Genomic DNA, 22,423 nt, shown 5'->3' with positions numbered 1-22,423 from the left:
GTGGATATCATAGTTGTAGGTGGAGAGTTCTATTCTCCACCGCAAAATTTTATCATTTTTGATTTTGCCCTGCTGTTGGCTGCTGAACATGAACGCAACCGAGCGCTGGTCGGTCAGCAAGGTGAACCTTTTGCCGGCGAGATAGTGCCTCCAGTGCCTAATAGCTTCCACTATGGCCTGGGCTTCTTTCTCCACCGCGGAGTGCCGAAGTTCAGAGACTTGAAGGGTACGAGAAAAGAATGCCACTGGTCTGCCTTCCTGATTGAGGGTAGCAGCAAGCGCGAAATCGGAGGCGTCACTCTCTACTTGGAAGGGAATGGTCTCGTCCACCACATGCATCGTTGCTTTGGCAATGTCCCCTTTAATGCGGCTGAAGGCCGCGCAGGCCTCAGCAGAGAGGGGAAAAGTGGTAGACTTGACCAGGGGGCGGGCCTTGTCTGCGTAATGGGGGACCCATTGGGCGTAATAGGAAAAAAAACCCAGGCACCGCCGGAGGGCTTTGAGAGTGGTGGGAAGAGGGAGTTCTAACAGGGGGCGCATACGCTCGGGATCAGGACCAATGACCCCGTTCTCCACGACATACCCAAGGATAGCGAGTCGGGTGGTTCTGAACACACACTTGTCCCTGTTATAAGTAAGGTTCAAAGCTTCGGCCACTTGGAAAAATCGTTGGAGATTGGCTTCGTGATCCAACCAGTCGCGACCACAGATGGTGATGTTATCTAGATAGGGAAATGTGGCCTTCAGTTTGTACTGGTCCACCATCCGGTCCATCTCCCTCTGGAAGACTGAGACACCATTGGTGACACCAAATGGGACGCGCAGGAAGTGATAGAGCCTGCCGCCCACCTCGAAGGCGGTGTAGGGGCGGTCCTCCGGGCGGATGGGGAGCTGGTGATAAGCGGATTTCAGATCTATCGTCGAGTACACCTTGTACTGAGCTATCTGGTTGACCATATCCGCGATGCGGGGTAGGGGGTACGCGTCAAGCTGCGTGAACCTATTGATGGTCTGACTATAGTCCACGACCATCCTATTTTTCTGCCCAGTCCGAACAACAACCACCTGGGACCGCCAAGGGCTTGTGCTTGGCTCAATGATCCCCTCCACGAGCAGCCGCTGCACCTATGACTGAATGAAGGCCCTGTCCCCTGCGCTGTACCTCCTGCTTTTAGTCGCCACCGGTTTACAGTCGGGGGTCAGGTTGGTGAACAGCGATGGGGGAGGGATCTTGAGGGTGGAGAGGCTGCAAGTAGTGTCAGTAGCATCGGCATGGTGCTGGGCGGGATGTGTGGTTCGGTGTGTATGTGCGTGTGGTAACGGAGTATATGGTGAAGTCCCACCAAACTGAGGATTCCTGACAGTGAGTCCTCAGGACTAACCCTAACCAGTGCCATAGTCACACTTTCGAGATGGCTCTGGAAGTCCAGGCCCAATAGCACAGGTGCGCACAGTCGAGGCATGACCAGGAGCGCAAAGTTCCGATATTCTGTGCCCTGCACCACCAGTGTCCCCAACCCCCCCGGATGTCTGTGGAATGCGACCCAGAAGCCAAGGTGATCCTCTGACTTACCGACCGTGTCACGAGTCCACAGCGTTGCACTGTGGCCGGGTCAATAAAACTCTCAGTGCTGCCTGTGTCAAACAGGCAGCTAGTCCTGTGTCCCTCCACCAGGATGTCCATCATTGACCTTGCGAGCTGGTGCGGAGCGCTTTGGTCGAGGGTTACGGTGGCCAGAGTTGAGCCGTCCTGGTGCCCGGTAAACTCCGGCGAGTCGGGGGTGGGGCATGGTGACGCCGGCAAAGATGGCCGCTCACATCCGGGCATGCAAGATGGCGGCCCCCACGTCTCACACGGGTAGGTAGGGGCGGGGCATGGTGACGCCGGCAAAGATGGCCGTTCACATCCGGGCATGCAAGATGGCGATCCCCAGGTCTCAGACGCAGCGCTGCTCGACCCCACACGCGGTTTAGGCTTACAGGCTCTGGCAAAATGGCCCTTTTTCCCGCAGTTGGAGCACGTCGCTTCTCGAGCTGGGCAACTGTTTCGAGAATGTTTCAGGAGCCCACAAAAGTAACACAGTTTTCTGTCTGACGAGTTCGGGGAGTTCGTGGAACCGCGACTGGCAGCGGCGTTGGCGAATTCGCTCGCGGGAACCGGTGGCGGCGGGGCCGGAGACGTCCACGGACCCGGTGGGGAATCGCGCGGCTGGACAGCGTCAGCGTAGTGCAGAGCAGCCTCCAGCGTATCAGCCGTCTCGATCGCTGAGCGTAAGGTCAGATCAGCCTTTTCCAGCAGCCGCTGGCGCACATACACTGACCGGATTCCTGTAACAAAGGCGTCTCGGACCAAGAGTTCCGCATGCTGTTCCGCTGTGAGCGTTTTGCAGTCACAAGTCCGCACGAGTGCCTGTAGAGCTCGGAGAAATTCAGCGGTCAACTCCGCAGGCCGCTGTTTGCGCGTGGCCAAGCGATGTCTGGCGTAGATGGCGTTCACTGGCTGCAGGTACTGTCTTTTGAGGGCGTCAAGCGCCCCTTCGTAGGTCGAGAGGTCCCTGATGAATGAATAAACTTTTGGGGCGACTCTCGAGAGGAGAATTCTGTGCCTAACAGCGGGGTCAGTTGCACGAACCTCTTCCAAGTATGATTGGAAGCATGCAAGCCAGAGTTCAAAGGCAAGAGCTGCTTCAGGGTCTTGGGGGTCCAAATCCAACCGTTCCGGACATAAAACGGTTTCCATGCTTTAACTTCCAGTCACATTTAATGTACACAATATACATCCTGAATTCTTTTTCTTCGTAAACATCCACAAAAACAGAGGAGTGCCCCAAAGAATGAATGACAGTTAAACGTTAGAACCCCAAAGTGCTCCCCAACTGCCCCCTCCCACGAGTAAGCAGCAGCAACGATCCCCTCCTCCCCCACCAGCAAAAAGCATCAGCATCCCCACTCGTGTGCAGCAAAGCATCATAAAGACACAGACTTGCAGTACCCCTAAAGGCTGACTTATACTTGTGCGTACGGGCTACGCCGTAGCCCTGATTTTCACTTCTGCGTCGCTCTACGCCGTAGCGAGCATGCGTTGGTGTGCGCCAAAATGTTAGTTGGCGGTGGGATTTCTATGCCAATGTGTTGAGTTTCTTCGTGAGAGACATGGACGAGGAAACGCAGTTCAAACATTTTCGCATGTCGGCAGGTAGATTTGACAATTTGGTTCATTTATTTCACATCAGTGTACAGACATGAGAGAAGAAGCAACCGGAACTGCAACGCTACCAAGCATTGTCTGCATCGCCGCGACGCGTGAGTGAGCTTTTTGGGGAGGTGCACGTCACCCTATGGCGTAGGTACAGCGTATGGTAGGCGGTTCCTACGGCGTAGATACGATGCACAAGTGTAAATCAGCCTTAAGACTACTCATTCATCTGGTATTCGACATATCACAGGCTCTCTCTCTCTCTCCCTCTCTCTTCCTAATAAGGGAAGAAGAGGTGTTCCCATTTCACTGTGGGGGTGGAGACATAACAAAACTTGCTGATTTATGGTGTTAAAAGTCTGTTGTGTTGCTTTTTCCCAGCTCTGTGCCCAAAGAACTGGGCACACAGCCAGCAGCCAGCTCACTGCTTTCGATCTTCCATGTACTCCCATGACACATCAGACGGCAGGTAGGAACTGTACAAACAAGACTGTTTGCATCTGAACTGGAGGGAACCAATATCCCAGTTGAGAGGTTTGCCAGCTGTTCGTGAGAGGGTTTAAACTGGAGCGGCTGGGGATGGGACGCATGCAAGCAGGGCAACCGGTGGTAGGATTGAGGGCAAGAAAGATGGGATGATAATAATTCTGAAAGGGAGAACAACAAGAGCCAGACTAATGAACACAATGGGACTGATGGGCTGAGATGTGTCTTTTTTAATACTTGGAGTATTATGGATAAGGAGGATGAACTTGGATCCTGGATCAGTACATGAAATTAGGAAGTTTTTGCCATTACAGAGACCTGGAGGGACAAGACTGTTAGTGCGTTTCATTGCTTTGGATGTGATAGGGGGTGATGAGCTTGGAGGATTGCTCTAATAGTAAGGAAGAATGTCAGAGCAGTACTTGGACATATTGGAGGGCTCTTCCTCAATTTGGATGGAGCTCAGAGAAAGGACAATTGCAATTACACTATAGCGCCCCCCCCCCACCCCAATAGTCACCGAAAGGTGAAGGAACTGATATGAAGACAGATTATGGAAAGGTACAGAAGCAATAGAGTTGTCGTAGTGGTGTACTTTAAAATCACTAGCTTTGGTGTGGCACAGTAGCACCATGGCTAGTGTAATGCTATATAAGTACCAGTAACCTGGGTTCAATTCCCGCCGTGGTCTGTGAAAAGTTTGTACGTTCTCCCCATGCCCGCATCGGTTTACTCCAGGTGCACCAGTTTTCTCCCACAATCCAATGATATGTGGGTTAGTAGGTTAAATTGGTCACATGGGTGTAATTGGATAGTGTTACCATGTTGTATATCTAAATAAAAATAAAATGAATATTGATTGGAATTTCCTTAATATAAGAAGATTGGATGGGCAAGATTCCTTCAGTGCGTCTAAGAGAGGTTTGTGAAACAGTTTTTCAAGAGTCCAACAAGAAGAGAAAACGTACTAAACCTTTAGTTGGCAAATGAGCCAGACGCAGGTGACAGACCTGATGGTGAGCAATAAAGGTAATCTTTAAAAACGCTTTAATTTCCTGGATTATTTCGCTCCATAGAGTGTGTGAACTCATTGTAATGAATCAGGTTGCCATTAGTATGTTTTTAAAGTTGTGAGATTACATGTTAAGTTCCTTCAGCGCTTCTCTTCAGCACCTATGGGAGACAGCCAAATGCTCATGCAGAGAGGGCATTGGTAAGGCCAGATGTGGAATACTGTGTACTCTACTGACCTCCTTATTTAAGAAAGTATGTTCATGTATTGGGAAAAATTTACTATGGATTGTCGTATGAAGAAAATTGGACAGGCTGTGTTGTATCTGCGGTGAGGGAAAACTTGATTGAAACATTAAATCCCAAGGAATCTCAACAGGGTGAATGCGGTGAGAATATTTCCTTGGGTGAGTCTCGAACAAAAGGAGGGGGTCAGTATTTTAAAAAATAGAGGGTTAGCCATTTAAGACAAATGAGGTGATTGTTTTTTCTTCTTGAAGGTTCATGAATCTTTGGAACTCTGTTCTCCAGAGCTAAGGAAGTGGAGTCTTTGGATATTTTTAAGGATTAGATCGATGGGCAAAAAAGGAAAAGATAGATGGGAATGTGGCATTGAGGTTCAGCCAGGAAGGTGATTTAGTGTGGGACTGACAGGAGAACACAGGGTTTGATGCCAGAGTCAGTAGATGTCTTTTCAAAATGCAAGAGAACATATATATTTAGGTATGTATTTGAGACTGGATGACCAAGGACACTGTAATTAACCCACAATCTACAGACTCAGTCAATTGTTAGTGTGAAAAGTACTGAAAACTCAGTGGCTGGTAAGCACAAAAGCCCAATAACCTTGCTGTGTAACATGCTGTAAGGGTTCACTGATAACATAATGGTGTCTCTGTAGCAGCAATGTTTGGGTTATGACTAGAGATAATGGGGTTTGGAATGCTCTTGTTCTTTCTTGTGAGTCTGAAAGAGAGATTTTCGCGTTCTTTTGCTGGGGAGAGATGAGGAGAGAAGACACGAATGGAAGGTGTGGTAGACCACTGGACAGAGTGGACTTGTAGCGAGGGTCCGAAGGGCAGCGATGATCAGAGGAGGTTGATGGTGGACAATTGGCTTATCTATGAACTCCAACATTGTGCAATAGACTGTTTCATAAGATTGGGCCCTTTTTCTTTTTTTCCATTTTCTTTACTAACCATATAGTCAAAGTAAGAATTATAAAGCGTAATCAGCGAAACTTTACAGCATGTTACACAGCAGTGAAACCCTACGGCATGTTACATTATTTTATAGAAATGTATATCGGCCTAAGAGCACAAAAATCGGGAGTCAGAAATTTGGCTACTTGTGCACAATCCATCATTCAGTATCACAATCTCTATTTGGCTTCTGCTCTGTTTTCTCTTTGTTTCTCTTAACATCCAACAATGTGTAATGCCCTGGTTCACATCTTTACTGTTACGCTGTAGATATTTCATTTAGCAGTTCTGTAAGAGCTGTTCTGCTTTCAGCCTGTTTGGGTTATTGTTGAAGATAAGGGCTGATATGGAATGTGTGACATCCAATTAGCAGGTTTTCTTAATAAGGGACAATAAGATTGGGTTTGGGTTTTTTTTTGTTCGGGGGGAGATGGAGAGGGAAGACACTGGGGACAACTGGTCGTAGCATACAATCTGGTAGGAGACCCGTTTGTTCAAGATGGATTGCGAGCGACGTTCAGAAGGTGGTGTGTGCTTTCACGTTGACTTGGGGCCCAGCGCGTGAGTGACAGAGAAGTTCAAGATGAGCTCCCACTTGTGCACATTTGACTGTTTAATTAGAACGGGCCCTTTTTGTTATTCTTTACTACAACTTAACAACTCACTTCTGCTTGGCTTTGTATCTTTAGAGTCGTACAGCATGAAAGTGGGCCTCAAGTCCATCTGGTCTTTGCTAATCCCAGTTCTCATCTGAGCTAGTCCTAATTACCCACATTCAACCCATATCCCTGTAAGCTTTTTTTGTCCATGTACTTGTCCAAGTATCTCAGTTACATTCTCAGCATATTGGTCTCATTAACTCATTATTGATTTCAATGAATGGCAGAGTAGGCTCGATGGGCAACGTGGCCTACTCCTGCTCCTGTGTCTTGTATTCTTATGTTCTTACTAGCAGGAAGTTGGTAAGAAACAGAATTATTAGTCAACATCTCTACAACATGTTAAGTCTCAATTTCTTGCCATTTTAAATGATTCCTTTCCATTACAGGAAGACAATGGGGTGAAATTGGTTGATCCACTAGGAGAGATGCTTGTATCAGCCTGGGAAGCCCATGCCACTCAGTTAGCAAATGCAGAAGACCAGGATCTAAAATCTGCTTTGACCAATATTGTTGAGAAGGAATCTATAAATCTGCAGGAAGAGGCTCGGATATTTCTTGGCAGAGACACACGGTAGGTGTTATAGTTTTGTGATTACAGATATGGCTGAAGTTGGAGAACATCTAATTTATTTCTCTGTATGAGGGAGTGTAAAAGACTCAAAGTGAGGAATAAACCATCATTCCATTGTTCTTCATTGTGGTAATGTTTGTGGCAATCATTTACATCTCACTTGTGTAGCAAGAAGAGTACTTGAAACTAACTATCCTGAACTTTGCTTTACTTCTGTGGTAGTAGCTCCTCATCATCTTGAAGATTTTCCTAAATTAATATCTAGATAATTAATTCATAGTCAATGAGTAAAAGTGTTTTTGAAGTTCAAAGCATCAAATTTGGTATAAAAGGCTTGGGCTTCTGTGAAGCTGTGTTCCCTGCCCTCGTATAAGCTTCTAACATTTGACATACCTACAGTACTGTGTAAAAGTCTAAGGCATTTATATATAGCTAGGGTGTCTAAGACTTTCATACAGTACTGTAGTAATTCTATGTATTGCACTATACTGTTACTGCCAAAAACATACATGACATGTGTGATGATAAACCAGATTCTGATATGGGTCTCTTTTGTGGATGGAGAGTGGGAGGGAGGCAGGGAGAGGGGAATTATTGTTGGGAAAAGGGGAGAGAATGGGAAGCACCAGAGAGACATTCTGTGATGATCAATAAACTAATTGTTTAGAATCAAATGACCTTGCCTGGTGTCTCAGGGCTGGGTGTGTCTGCACCTGCACCACCTCAATGCCCTGGCGCTACTTCTTTGCCACCTGTCCCACACCCCTCACACGGCGCTCCACCCTTGTCATTCCCAACATCCTTGATTTACAAACTCGCTTTCTATCAACATTGACAAATGTAGAACTGTGCAGAAGTCTAGGGCACCCTGGCTATATCTATGTACATGAGACTTTTACACAGTACTGTATAAGCAGGCAATTGTACTGCAAGGTATCTCAAAAGCACAAATATTTGGGATCTTGTCCTACTGTGGATATGTATTTTTCCTTGGGAGCAGTGCAGATGAAAAATGGTTTGAGTTGTGAAGGCAACAGACAATTGAGGCTTGGAGCCAGACGTTAGCATAGGCAATTGAGCCAACTTGTTCACCATCCTGCATATGTAGTCAGAGAATTTCAAATGGTGGAAATCTGAACCAAAATCAAGGTGACTGGTGAGTCTCATGTCAGTTGTAGATGGAGAAAATTCTGAGGGGTATTTGGAAACTCATGGCCTAATTAGGGAAAGTCAGCATGGCTTTGTGCAGGACAAGCCATGTCTTAGCAATTTGATTGAGTTTTTTGACAAGGTGACAAGTGCAGTTGACGGTAAAACAGTGGATGTTGTCTACGTGGATGTCTGACAAAGGCTAATCCAGAAGATTAGGATCCATGTGTCCTCGGCAAGTTGGCTGTTTGGATTCAGAACTGGCTTGCACAGAGAAGACAGGCTAGTGGTTGTAGGGACTTATTCAAGCCGGAGTGGTGTTCCACAGGGATCTGTGCTGGGACCTCTGCTGTTTGTGATGTATATAAATGACCTGGATGAAAATGTAGATGAATGAGTGAGTAAATTTGCGGATGATACCAAGGTTGGTGGAGTTGTGAGTAGTGTAGAATACAGGCAAAGAATACAGCACAATATAGTGCAATTGCAGATATGGGCAGAAAAATGGCAGATGGAGTTTAACCCAGATAAGTTTGAGATGTTCCACCTTGGTAGGGCAAATGCAAGGAGACAGTACACTGTTAAGGGCGGGATCCATAACAGTGTTGCTGAGCAGAGGCAGATAATCACCCAGAGTGGAAATGTCAAATAAGCAGATGTGATAGCAATGTTTTAAGAGGCATTTAGACTGACACATGTACAGTCAAGGAATAGATAGACATGGCCTTGGTGCAGTCAAATGAGATTAGATTGGTATCATGGCAGGCATGGGCACAGTGTGCCAAAGAGCCTGCTCTTGTGCTGTGCTGTATCTGACTGGCTGGGAGAAGCTGAAATTGTTTGCAAAATAGGAGGTGGAAAAGATAAAGTGGAGTAATTAATCCACAATCCCTAAACCTTAACCTGACCCCTAACTCAATCTCTGTCCCAAAAATCATCCCTATGAACTCAAAAATAAAACTAATACTGAGCGATGACCTCAACAGAGGCCTAGGCTCGGTGTCATCTTGATTGTCATGCTATCTACAGACCTACTAATTAGATCACCAGCCCGCACCTTCGTCCGGGTCGCAAGCCAAGTGACCAAATCACTGTGACTTAATCTTCCAGATAAGTTCACCATGAGGGACTTTGTCAAATGTTTTGTTTAACCCCACTGAATTCAATGTTGTAAAACAATAAAACATGAAAACTTCCAAGGGGGGGTGCCTTGCCCTCAATAATCATCTTGATCATTGTAAGTATCGTCAATTATCTACCCATCTACAACAGGTAGTCACAACAGCCCAATGCATCATCAGCACCAACGTACGCATCATCAAGGATATATATACAGAAAGGTGCTGGAAAAGGGCCAGTAACATCATGATGGATCCCATACACCCTGCTCATGGACTGTCCCACTCCCATCAGGGAGGAGGCTGCGTAGCATCCACACCAGAACCACCAGACTCAGAAACAGTTACTTTCCCCAAGCTGCAAGGCTGATCAACACCTCTACCCACTAACTGACCCCTCCACACCTCCCATCACCATTCCTTTATCACTTCCTGTCAGAGTCACCTTATGTATGGACACTCTTGTGCCTAGTGTCATCTTTAGGACAAACAATCAGTCTACAGTATGTATATAAGCTGTTGTATGGATTTATATTTATTGTGTTTTTATCTTGGTTTTTGGTGTTGTATCAGATCTGGAGTAACAATTATTTCATCCTCCTTTACACTTGTGTTCTGGAAATGACATTAACCAATTAAATCTTTTGTTTCCTCAAGAAAAACTTAATCGAATTTGTGAGATGGGACCTTCCCCTGTACAAAACCATGCTGGCTATCCCTAAGAAATCCATGTTTTTTGAAATCTTAGTAAATTCTGTCTCCAAGTATCTTTTCCAGTAATTTACCTACTACTGGTATAAAGTTTGCTAGCCTATAATTTCTTGGTTTGCTCCTGTTGTGCTTCTTAGTCAAAGGAACATCAGCTCTTCTCCAGCCTGCTGATTCCTCGCACAATGACTGTCAAGGTACCAGCAATCTCCTCTCTCCTCCCTTCCTTCCCTTGGTGTCTTGAATTGGTTCCTATTACACCCTGGAAATTTATCTACCTTGTATGGTGCCGGGAAAGCAAGGTTCAAAAAAAAAAAAATCCCTATTTATTCTTGAGAGGACCTACCCCTTCTCTAGCTATCCTCTTGCTCATGATATACTGTTATGATACGGAAGCAATGAATATAGAATCGAGACAGGTTTTTTATAAACAAATAAAACATCTATTAACCACTGCTCAATAAAAATGAAAAGTAAACAAATGACTAACTTAACCAGAAGTTAACTGCTATATGGCAACTCGAACAGTTCTTAAAGCGATAAATGCGAACACAGTTCAAATGATTTACACGGTCAATTAGGAGAGACTTTCCTGAAGTAATGAATTCCTCGACGACGTGACGTTACTGCTGATCCCCGCTGAAATATGCCTTGCCCAAAGGACTTATGACGAAGGAAGTAAAATGACTTAAAGGCACTGGCCTTTCCTTGGCGAATACCGCTGCGTCCAGCCCTTTCTGCTTTCACAATGCAGGGACTATCTCGGATGCAGGTTACTACCTCCTTGAACGAGGATTCAATAAGGTCGCTCCTGTAGTAAACCGCCGACGACACCAACTTTACTCAATCCTTCGGGTTTTCTGCACTTCAATAAATCTTCACTCTCCGACTGGACTGCAAAGGTAGGAATCAAAACTGGCAGCATTGTGGCAAACTCTGCCGGCAATAACCTTTGAGACTTAAGATAGAGAGTAAAACTCCACTTTAAAACAAAACTGCGTCATGAGACGAATACGCAGCATAACGGAGTCACTGACGAACTAAACCATGAACTGACCTGCGTCACAGCAAGGCTTTCCCCTTTATACCTGTTGAAACAGGCCATCACATGACCTCTCACTGGTGGGAAAATTACATCTTGTGACCTCACATTGACAGGAAATTACATCACCCCACCATCACAAGACCATTACATCATGCTCACCAGATACTCAATTACATCATGGTCATAAGACAGTCACAAGATACCCACGTGGTATGTAATAATACATATTAAATGCCTTGGGATTTTCCTTAATTTTATTACTAAGGACATTTCATAACTCCTTTTTAACCCTCCTAATTTCTTGTTCGAGTTTTTTCCTGCCTCTTTTATATTCTTCAAGAGCCTTGTCTGGTTTGAGCTTCCCAAACTTACACATGCCCCATTTTGACTTTGTCTAAACTTAGTCATAGAGTTGTACAGACCCTTTGTCCCAACTGGTCAATGCTGACCAAGATGCCCACCTACTCTAGTTCCATTTGTCTACACCTTGCACATACCTTGTACAAGGGCAAAGAGGACTGAAGGTGTTGTATTTAAATACATGTAGCATTTGGAATATGGTGGATGAACTCATGGCACAATTGGAAACTGGTCGGTATGATATTGTGGGCGTCACTGAGTCGTGGCTGAAAGAAGGCCATGGTTGGGAGCTTAACATCAAAGCATATACTTTGTATTGAAAAGACAGACAGGAAGGCATAGGCAGTGGTATGGTTCTGTTGGTAAGAGATGGAATTACATCTTCAGAAAGAGGTGACAGGGTCAGAGAATGTTGAATCTTTGTGAGTGGAGTTAAGAAACTGCAAATGTAAAATAAATTATTATGGGAATCATATATAGGCCTCCAAATAGTAGCCAAGATGTGAGTTTTGGAGTCCAAAGGGAGCTAGAAAAGGCATGTAATAAGGGTAGTGTCACATTTGTAATGGGGGACTTCAGCTCGCAAGGTGATTGGGGAAAATCAGGTTGGTGTCGGATCGCAAGAGAGGGAATTTGTTGAATGTCTACAAGATGGCTTTTAAGAGCAGCTTGTGTTTGAGCTTACTCGGGGAAGGACTATCTTGTATTGGGTGTTGTGAAGTAATCCAGATCTTATCAGGGAGCTGATAAAGGAACCCTTAGGATCATAATATGATTGAATTCATATTGCAATTTGAGAGGCAGAAGCATAAGTCCGTGTATCAGTATCACAATGGAATAAAGGGAATTACAGAGGCATGAGAGACGAGCTTGCCCAGGTGGATTGGAGGGGGATACTGGCAGGGATGATGGCAGAGCAGAGATGGTTGAAGTTTCTGGGAATAGTTCACAAGGCGCAGGATAGATATGTCCCACAGAAGTAGTTGTTCTCAAATGGCAGGGGTAGCAACCGTGACTGACAAGGGAAGTTAGAGACTGTATAAAAGCCAAGGAAAGGGCATATGAGGTAGCAAAAGTGCATGGGAAGTTGGATGATTGGGAAGCTTTTAAAATCTAACAAAAGGCAACTAAAATAAGCTATAAGAAGGGAAAAGATGAAATACGAGGGAAAACTAATGCAATTTATAATACATTGAAATACAATGCAATACATGATAATATAGAAATAAAATGTGAATTACAGTAAATATATATATTAAATAGTTAAATAAGCAGTACAAAAACAGAAATTTTAAAACGTGTGAGGTAGTATTCACGAGTCCATTCAGAAAATTGGATGGCAGAGGGGAAGAAGCTGTTCCTGAATCATTGAGTGTGTGTCCTCAGGCTTCTGTACCTCCTTCCTGATGGTAGCAATGAGATGAGGGCATGTCATGGGTGATGGGGGTCCTTAATAATGGACACTGCCTTTCTGAGGCATTGCTCCTTGAAGATGTCTTGGATACAACGGAGGCTAGTGCCCTTGATGGAGTTGACTAATTTTATAACTGTCTAGCTTACTTCGATCCCGTGCAGTAGCCCACCCCCCACCCCTATGCCAGATGGTGATACAGCCAGCCAGAATGCTCTCCAGCTACATCTGTAGAAATTTTCCACATTTTAGGTGACAGACCAAATCTCCTCAAACTCCTAATGAAATATAGCCACTGTCTTACCTTCTTTATCGCTGCATCCTGATATTGAGACCAGGTTAGGTTAGGTCTTCAGAGATATTAACACCCAGGAACTTGAAACAGCACCCACCTTTGTCAGGAGGTTTAATGGTGAGGTTAGGAATGGTGCAGAGAGAGTGGAGGAAATGCACTCAGAGAAGGTGAGGTTTGATTAGGAGAGAGGAGTGGTGAAGGTGAGGCGGTTGATATCTCATCTGCGGTTAGGGATGACAACTTTATAAGATGCATTTGGAGCATAAACTGAGGATTATTCATCTTTTGGCTTTGAGTTTTTCTGTGATGAAATTGATAATGAGTTAGGGAAGCAAATTAATTCAACCAACAGTGACCAATTAATTTTCAATTTAGGACTCATCTTGAGATTATCTGAGAAGCAGTAAATAACCAAATGACCAGGATGCCTTCCTGCTGTGACATGAGCATCAGTTTATTTAACAAAAATGAGCTCTGTGTGTGTGTGTCTGTGAGTGTTGTGTAATTTTGTGTTCTGAATGTTTTTTTTATCTTCAGGCCCAGTAGCCTAAAGCTATCCCAGGCTGTTATTGATGGTGTGTGTGTCTTAGGAGGAACCTATCAAGGTATGTGCTAAAGTCAGGATAACAGTAAATTCTTCTGAAAATGATCATATAATGTTCATTTCGTTCTGTTTGAATTTAAAATTTATATTTTAAACTTTGAGTGCTGATTGAAGGTACCATCATTTTTGGATGCCTCTTAAAACAATGATAAATGAAGAAATTGGTTGCCATTAAGTGCAAAATTTTCAGTGAGAAAAGACAATCTTTTAATATCATTGTTAAAATACACCCTATTTTAAACTCCTTTCTAACAAACAGTTTGGATCACATTGTATTGACACTAATCTTACATGGTATTATCCTGGATATCCTGATGCCAATTTTTTCAGAAATGACAAAGATGAAGTGTCAGACTGATGTTATCAAGCTATTAGTTTCAAGTTGTGTAATTTTCTTTATTGCAGACTATGGTCTTGTCAGCACACCTCAGCTACACTATATGGTTTGTTGTGGAAATACCATGGAGCAGTACGGAATTGCAACAGTTGAAGGATATTACCAGAAACTTTCTCGTGCATTTATTGCCTTGATGAAGCAGGTGATTTATTTTTCTACAGTGACTGATTATTTGCAGAAAAAACATGGAAATTAAAAAATACCTGTTAAAATTTTCACATAAAATATGAACTCTGCTAAATGGGGTCCAAATTTAACAGCAGTTTGATTGAAACAAGGCAAACAGAATTAATCCTTTGAACAAGAGTTAAGTCAGTGCCCTCAAGATATATTCATTCCAAATTGACCACAGTTGAACCTGTTCCAAATCACTGAACACAGAACAGTACGATGCAGGTACGGGCCCTTTGGCCTACAGTGTCTGTGCTGAGCATGGTGCCAAATGAAATTAGTTGTGTTGTTTGCACATACTCCACATCTCCCTCTTCTGTATATTCATATGCCTAACTAACAACCTCTTAAACAGCACTGTCATATCTACTTCCACCATCGTCCATGGAGTATGTCCCAGGCACTTGCCCCACACATCTCCCTTAAAATCTTCCTCTCTAATCTTAAACCATGCTCTCCAGTATCTTACTTCAGGACATAAACTCTGATTATCTATTTTTTTTAACCCCTTATAATTCTATAAACTTCTATGAGGTCTCCAACTCACCCAAGACTTATAATTCAAGTATTATTTATTTATGGAGATACAGTATTTATTGGGATTCCAGCCCTTGGAGCTGTGCTGCCCAGCACTCCCCCGATTTAATTCTAGCCTAATCATGGGACAGTTTTTTTGGACTGTGGGAGGAAACCGGAGCACCCGGAGGCAACCCACGCAGTCACTATGAGAACGTACAGACTCCTTAAGGGAAGCAGCGTGAATTGAACCTAGTTCTCCAGTATTGTAAAGTGTTGAGCTAACCACTACACTACCATGCTACCTCATAGGTAATATTCTGTAAGCCATGCAGCATCCTGCTGAACATCCTCTGCATCCTCTCCAAACCCTTCACATCCTTCAGGGGCACCAGAACAGCTCACAATACTCCAAATGTAGCCTAACCAAGGTTTTATGCAGCTACAACTTAACTTCCTGACTTCTATACTTAGTGTCCTGGCCAATGAAGGCAAGAATGCGTACTCCTCCTTCAACAGGCCATCTGCTTTTGTTGCCAGTTTATTTGAACTTGTCTCTTTTCTATCTTGAGTAATCAAAGGAGAAATTTTCCACTAGCGAGAACCATTTCGAGTACCAATGAAGATGATAGTGATTGGTGCAGATCCATCATCTCAATCCAGCACGAGGAGAGTTCTTAGTTTGTTTTATCAATGATTTCCCTAACTTAAAGAATGAAGGTAATGAGCACATAAACATTGTGGAGCCTACAGATGCTGGAATTCCAGAGCAACACACACAAAATACTGGTGGAACTCTGCAAGTTAGGCAGCATCAATGGAAATGAATAAATAGTTGAGGTTTTGGGCCTAGACCCTTTATCAGGAGTGGAAAGGAAGGGAGAAGAAACCAGAATAAGAAGTTGGGACAAGCTAGAAGATAGGTGAAGACAGGTGGGTGGGGGAGGGGTATGAAGAAAGAAGCAGGGGGGTGATAAGTGGAAATAAGCAGAAGGAGGAGGAGTCTGATAGGAGAAAAGAGTAGATAAAGGGAAAAAGAGGGGTACCCCAGTCAGGTAAGGAGAAGAGGTAAGAGGCCAGAGTGGGGAAATGAAGAAGAGAGAATGGAGAGGGGAAGTTAGAGACATTGATGTTCGTGCCATCAGGTTGGAGGCTACCCAGACAGAATATGAGGTGTTGCTCTTCCAACCTGAGAGTGGCCTTATCACAGCAGAAGAGAAGGCCACAGACTGACATGTCAGAATGGGATAGGAATTGAAATGGTTGGTCACTGGGAAATTAGGTTTTTTGTGGATGGAACTCAGGTGCTCGACACAGCGGACCCCAATCTACGTCAGGTCTCACCAACGCAGAGGAGGCCCTATCAGGATATAATGAACAACCTCACTAATTAACATGTTAGCTCTCCTGGAAGGACTGTTTGGGGCCCTGAATGGAGGTGAGGGAGGAAGTAAATAGGCAGGGCTAAGTGCTTGGAGGGAGATTAGTGGGGAGCGGTGAATGGACAAAGGAATCACAGAGGGAATGATCCTTGTGAATTGCTCCTTCCTGACTCTTAACCCTGTAAGCAGCTGAAATGTTACACCAGTCCATTCGCCTCCACCCTTGCCTCCATTCAAAGCCACAAACGGTATTTCCAGGTGAAGCAACACTTTGCATGCAAACCTGTTGGGGCTGTCGATTGTATCCAGTGCTCCCAATGTGGTCTCCTCTACACTGGTGAGGCCAGATGTAGATTGGAGGACTGCTTTTTTCAGCACCTCAGCTCCATCCATTTCCTGGTGGTCAACCATTTCAATTCCTATCCACATTCCCGTTCCGACATGTTTGCCCATGGCCTCCTCTTCTGTTACAATGAGGCCATTCTCAGTTTGGAGGAGTGACACCTCATATTCCATCTGGGTAGCCTCCAACCTATTGGCATGAACAATGATTTCTCCAACTTCGGGTTTTTTTTTACCTCCCCCTTCCCTCTCCTTCATTTTCTCACTCTGGCCTCTTGCCCTTTCTCACCAGCCTGTCACCTCGCCCTGGTGCCTCTCCTTACCTTTCTCCCATTATCTACTCTTCTGTCAGCTTCCTTCTCTTCCAGCCCTTTGACTTTTCCACTTATCACCTCCCAGCTTCTCACTTCATTCCCCCCTCCCCCACCTGGCTTCACCTATCACCTTCTAGCTTGTCCTCCTCTCCTTCCCCATCTTCTTATGCTGGTGTCTTCCCCCTTCCTTTCTAGTCCTGATGAAAGGTCTCAGCCTGAAACGTTGACTCTTTATGTCTCTTCATAGAGCTGCCTGACCTGCTGAGTTGCTCCGACGTTTTGTGTGTGTGTGTTGCTCTGGATTTCCAGCATCTGCAGAATCTCTTGTGTTAATGATCACATACAATTTGGTTTCTTTTACAAGACTTTGTTACAAAGAACTCAATGACAAATATTAAAAACAAGAGAAAATCTGCTGATGCTGGAAATCTGAGCACCACACACGAAATGCTGGAGCAACTCAGCAGGCCAGGCAGCGTCTAGGAAAGGCATACAGTCGACGTTCCGGGCTGAAACCCCTCGACAGGACTGGGGGAGGAAGCTGGGGGGAAGGGAGAGAGAAACACACAGTGATAGGTGAAACCTGAAGCGGTAGGGGATGAAGTAAAGAGCTGGGAAGTTGATTGGTGAGAGAGACAGAAGGCCATGGAAGAAAGAAAAGGGGGGGGGAGGAGCACCAGAGGGAGGCAATGGGTGGGCAAGGAGATAAGGTGAGAGGGGGAAAAGGGGGTGGGGAATGGTGAAGGTGGGGATGGGGGGGCATTACCAGAAGTTTGAAAAATCGATGTTCATGCCATCAGGTTGGAGGCTACCGAAACGGAATATAAGGTGGTGTTCCTCCGATGACAAATATTTCTGGCATGCAGCGTCAATTGGCAAATAGTATTCACTCCACATACTGTAAATGCTAAGCCATAACAAGATTGATTCTTTAACCACAACCTTGTAAGTTCCTGTGGACAGCAGCTGGGTACTCATACATTTTCTAACTGCCCAAAGCCTTTTCACCATCTGGATGACACAGTTCAGGAGTGTAACAGAATCCTCTCCGGTTGGCTATATGTCTGTAGTTCTAGCAATACTCAAAATTCAACTCCATGCAGGATAAATCAACCCCATCAAGGAGCCTGTGTCCAGTTCTTTCACCATTGTAGCTGCATCATGTGGCATTTATCGCTGTCCTACACCATGGGTTGGAATCCTGGAATTTCTGTGTCGCAACATTGTCAAAGAATTGCAGAGCACAGCAGAGCGCAGAATTACAGGAAATGAAGAACAGGAGTTGCAAACTAATTAGTTCAAGCTCATAGCTTGCACAGTCTTTCCACGTAGAACCAGCAATAACTGCACCCTTATGCATCAACTAAAGTATTGGAACAGAGATGAAAAAAATACACTCAATTCCAGTGACTCTTCAAGTTAATAGAAAACTGTATGGTATATGTGCTGTCAAACCTCAGTGGTATGAAACAGGCACTCTGAGACATCAAATTCAGATAGTGCATTTGCTTTAAATTGCTACTTTTGTGAACAGAAATCTCTTTGTAGTGAGAGAATGTCTGCTGCCAAGAACCTCTGGAAGAAATACAACTTGGTATGCCCATGAATCTTAATGTTTTTCTGGTTAGTTGGCTTGACTATAGAATTGTTTCCTGTGTGGTGTCTGAACTAGTCTTGGAAAATTTCAACCAATATTTATAAATTAAGTACTTGTGTATCGTGAATTAATGCAGCAGATTCATTGCTTAAAAACAAAGTGTAGATCTAAAGATTGTGCATGGAAAATTCTGTGCAGAGTTCCTAATTTAGTGAATTCTACATTGCGTTGAAAAATAGAATGTGGAATGCATACTGATTGATAAATATTTTAAGCTGCAGGTCAGAGTTGTAAATTAAACATCACTCTTGCTCCCTCTAATTTTATCCTTCCATTTCATTTCATTTTGATTAATCTGCCTTTGCAGGTGATCTTTTCTTATTCATATTTTCTTATGGAATTGGAGGTTGTTCAGCCCATTGAGTTTATTGGCAGCCCTTTGAGCATTCTCATCTATCCCACTCCACTCCACATTAATTCCCTTGAAGCTTGTTCTCTCTCACATGCCCACCAATCTTCCCATCTTCTCCTGCCACCCAGAACTTCATAGTAGCCAATTAACATGCCAGCACAGTTTTGGAATGTGGAAGAAAACCACAGGAAATCCCATCCTTACCTCAAAAGCCTTTCCTTCCATATGCTGGATCATTGTCGCTAACTTATATCTTCTTTAAAATAAGGGGGCAAGAAATTATGTGCAGAATTCTAGATGTGGTTCCATCCAAGCAAATGGTGGTAATACTGCCCACTCCAAAAGTCAATTTGTAAACTAATGCAGTTCCATCACTGATTCCCAAAATAAAGCCCAACATTTCATTAGGCTTCCTAATTACCATCTGTTCTGTTTCACGAGGACTCCTAAACCCTTTGTGTTGCAGGTTTCTGCTGTTTTTCTAATTAAGTAAATACCTCTTATAACATCTTTCCTTCTAAGGTGAATCACCACCTTTTCTCAGTAGTCCATTTGCCAATGTTTTACCCGCTCACTCAACCTTTCATTATCTTTATAAACTGTTTGTACTCTCCTCGTAGCTTACCTTATCCTCTATTTATGTATCATTTGTAAATTTGCCTGGAGTACACTTGTTTTCTTTCTCTAAATCAGTAACGTACACATCAGTCTCAGCACTGATCCTCAAAGTATCTGACATGCTGCTTCTACCCAATTAGCCAATCCTCTATCCATGGTAACAAACTTTTTAACTTGCAAGGTAAACATTTTGGGAAAAAAACTTAAAAATCTACTAGTTCCCCTCAATCGTCTCTACCTGATATTTCTTCAAAGAGCTCTAATAAATTTGTCAAGTTTGATTTTTTTTTTTCCCTTCCTGAAGCTCTGCAAACTTTTTGCATTAAGATGATGATTTTGCAAACATCATACTTGTTTCCTATGGTGGGAGAGTCTTAAGACCAGAGGACACAGCCTCAGAATAGAGGAGCATCCTTTTAGAATGGAGATGAGAAGGAATTTCTTTAGCTAGAGAGTGGTGAATCTGTGGAATTCTTTGCCACAGGTGGCTGTGGAGGTTGTCTTCAATTATTTTAAGGCAGAGGTTGATAGATTGCAGATTAGTCAGGGCATGAAGGGATAAGGGGAGATGGCAAGAGACTGGGACTGAGTGGAAAATTGGATCAGCCATGATGAAATGGCAGAGCCGACTTGATGGGCCAAATGGCCTATTTCTGCTCCTATATCTTATGATCAGCATACCACTTTATGACTTGCATCCTTTGAGTATTTTATTGAACATCTGGTTCAATCATTTGGTACCTGTCAAAGATGAGAATTTTTGAAAGATTACTATGAATCTATCAACTACCTCTGTACCTGCTTCTTTCAGGAACTTAGATTGCAAATCAGGGTATTCATCAATCCTTGTCCTTGTTGGTTTGACTAGTCCCAATTCTCTGGTAATGCTGATGACGTTTGATATTTCCTCTTGATATTAATGGGACGTTTGTAGAATCTTCTTCCATAAAGACTGATACAAAATATGTTTAACTCCTTGTTGCTTATAACTACTGCTCATCTTTGGCCTGATTCTCTAAGGGTCCTCTGTTGATTTTGCCTTCTCTTCCTTTTTAACATTGCCAATTTTTGTATTTCTCTCGTTTTCTCTCACAGTTTAGTTAAATGATCTTTTATCTACAAGTGGTTAGTGAGAAAGGGGAACCGGCCGGTATGTTTGACCCAGTGAGACGTACTGGCCTGTTCGAAGTGGCATTGAAGGAAAATGATGTGGCCTTCTCTGTCAAGAGTTGCAGAAAGGTCAAAGGACAAGAGTGATACTGTACTCCTATAGGATGATGATGAATGGCTGTAATAATTGTGCGACATGGACACTGGGCCTTTGCCACTATACCTATCGACAATAATTTAATTAACCCTCATTAGCTCCAAAGTTTTCCACGTCTTAGCGATTAAGTACTTGTCCAGATGCTGCTTAAATGTTATGAGAGAATCCTCCATCTCTTCAGGCAGCAAAGACCAACATTTCAATAGGCTTCCTAACTACCATCTGTTCTGTTTCATCAGGACTCCTAAACCCTTTGTGTTGCAGATTTCTGCTGTTTTTCTTCTTAAATAAATACCTCTTAACATTTTTCCTTCTAAGGTGAATCTTTGCCACTCTCTGAGCAGAAAATTTTCTCCCTCAGGTCCTGTCTAAACCTCTTAATTTTCACCTTAAACCTGTGGCCTCTTGAACAGCCCCACTATGGGAAGATGTATTTTTACACTATTCCCTTTAGAATTTTGTACACTTCTATCTAGTACCCCTCCAGTGTCCTCTGCTGGAGGGAAAACTGTCTCTAACATCCTGGTGAGTGTCCTCTGTATGCCCTCCAGTGCAATCATGCCCTTTCTATAGTCCAGCAGCCACAACTGCATGCACTGCTCCAGTTGTGGTTTCACCAGTGTTTGCTGGCAGTGAGTGGTATTATGGCAGAAACTGAAATTACCCTGAGGACATTCAAACCAGAACTTACTGGAAATATATGTGAGACCATGACATAGTCGTGCACTTGGGAGACTTGTATCTAGGTTTGTTGTCAATTCAAATGTGGGTGGGAAAGTGCATTGAGAGGAGGACATAGAGGTTCAGTAAAGATGAAGTATAAAGTACTTCATTATGTGCTTCGAGGCATACAGCACAATGCCAGCCACGAAAGCTAGCCTTCTGCCCCCTCACACCCTCCACTGTCTGTAGCAGCATCAGCCATGAGAAGGACTCTGCAGAGTCGGTCCCCGTAAGGCTGCTGGCCTGGACAGCGTCCCTGGCCGAGTACACAGGGAGTGTGCACGTCTCACTGATGTCTTCACTTTACTCATCCAGGCTGCTGTCTCCACGTGCTTCACATCAGCCACCATTATTCTTGTACCAAAGACTTCTTAGAGATTCAGTGTCCAGTGACGCTGAGTACAATCATAATGGAGTGCTTTGAACAACTGGTAATGGCACATATCAAAAACTCCATTCCTGCCACACCGGACACTCACCAGTATGCTTACTGACAGGACTGCTCTACAACAGATGCCATAGCTTCTGTCATGCACCTGACCTCAACACACATAGGAAACAAGGACTCTTGTGTCAGAATGCTGCTCCTGGGTTTCAGTTCTCATTCAACACTATTGTCCCGCAGACCCTGGTGAACAAACTCCTTCTCCTCGGTCTAAATACACCACTGTGCAACTGGGTGTTACACCTCCTAACCAACAGACCTCAGAGAGTCAGCACGCACAACCACTCCTCCCTCCCCATCATCCTCAGCAAGAGTCCCCCAGGGCTGTGTGGGGAGCTCATTGTTGTACATTCTGCTCACACATGACCGCACGGCCAAACACCCATTGGTCAAGTTCACCAATGACACCACAGTTTTGGGG

General features: G+C 44.1%; 1 protein-coding gene across 6 annotated transcripts in view; it reads left to right on the top strand.

Moving 5' to 3' along the window:
- pgm3 (phosphoglucomutase 3) overlaps positions 1–22,423 on the top strand; it is a 52,258-nt gene that overhangs the window by 5,721 nt on the left and 24,114 nt on the right. For all 6 annotated transcript variants that reach the window (XM_073051719.1, XM_073051716.1, XM_073051718.1 and 3 more), the window contains exons 3-5: positions 6,944–7,128; positions 13,752–13,819; positions 14,224–14,357. In XM_073051719.1, coding sequence (XP_072907820.1) covers positions 6,944–7,128; positions 13,752–13,819; positions 14,224–14,357 — 387 coding nt within the window. The remainder of the gene's footprint in view (positions 1–6,943; positions 7,129–13,751; positions 13,820–14,223; positions 14,358–22,423) is intronic.

The sequence above is a fragment of the Hemitrygon akajei genome, chromosome 7 (assembly GCF_048418815.1).
Source record: "Hemitrygon akajei chromosome 7, sHemAka1.3, whole genome shotgun sequence".
NCBI classification, from domain to species: Eukaryota; Metazoa; Chordata; class Chondrichthyes; order Myliobatiformes; family Dasyatidae; genus Hemitrygon; species Hemitrygon akajei.
The sequence above is the reverse complement of the archived record's forward strand: the minus strand, read 5'-3'. Positions and strand labels throughout refer to the sequence as shown.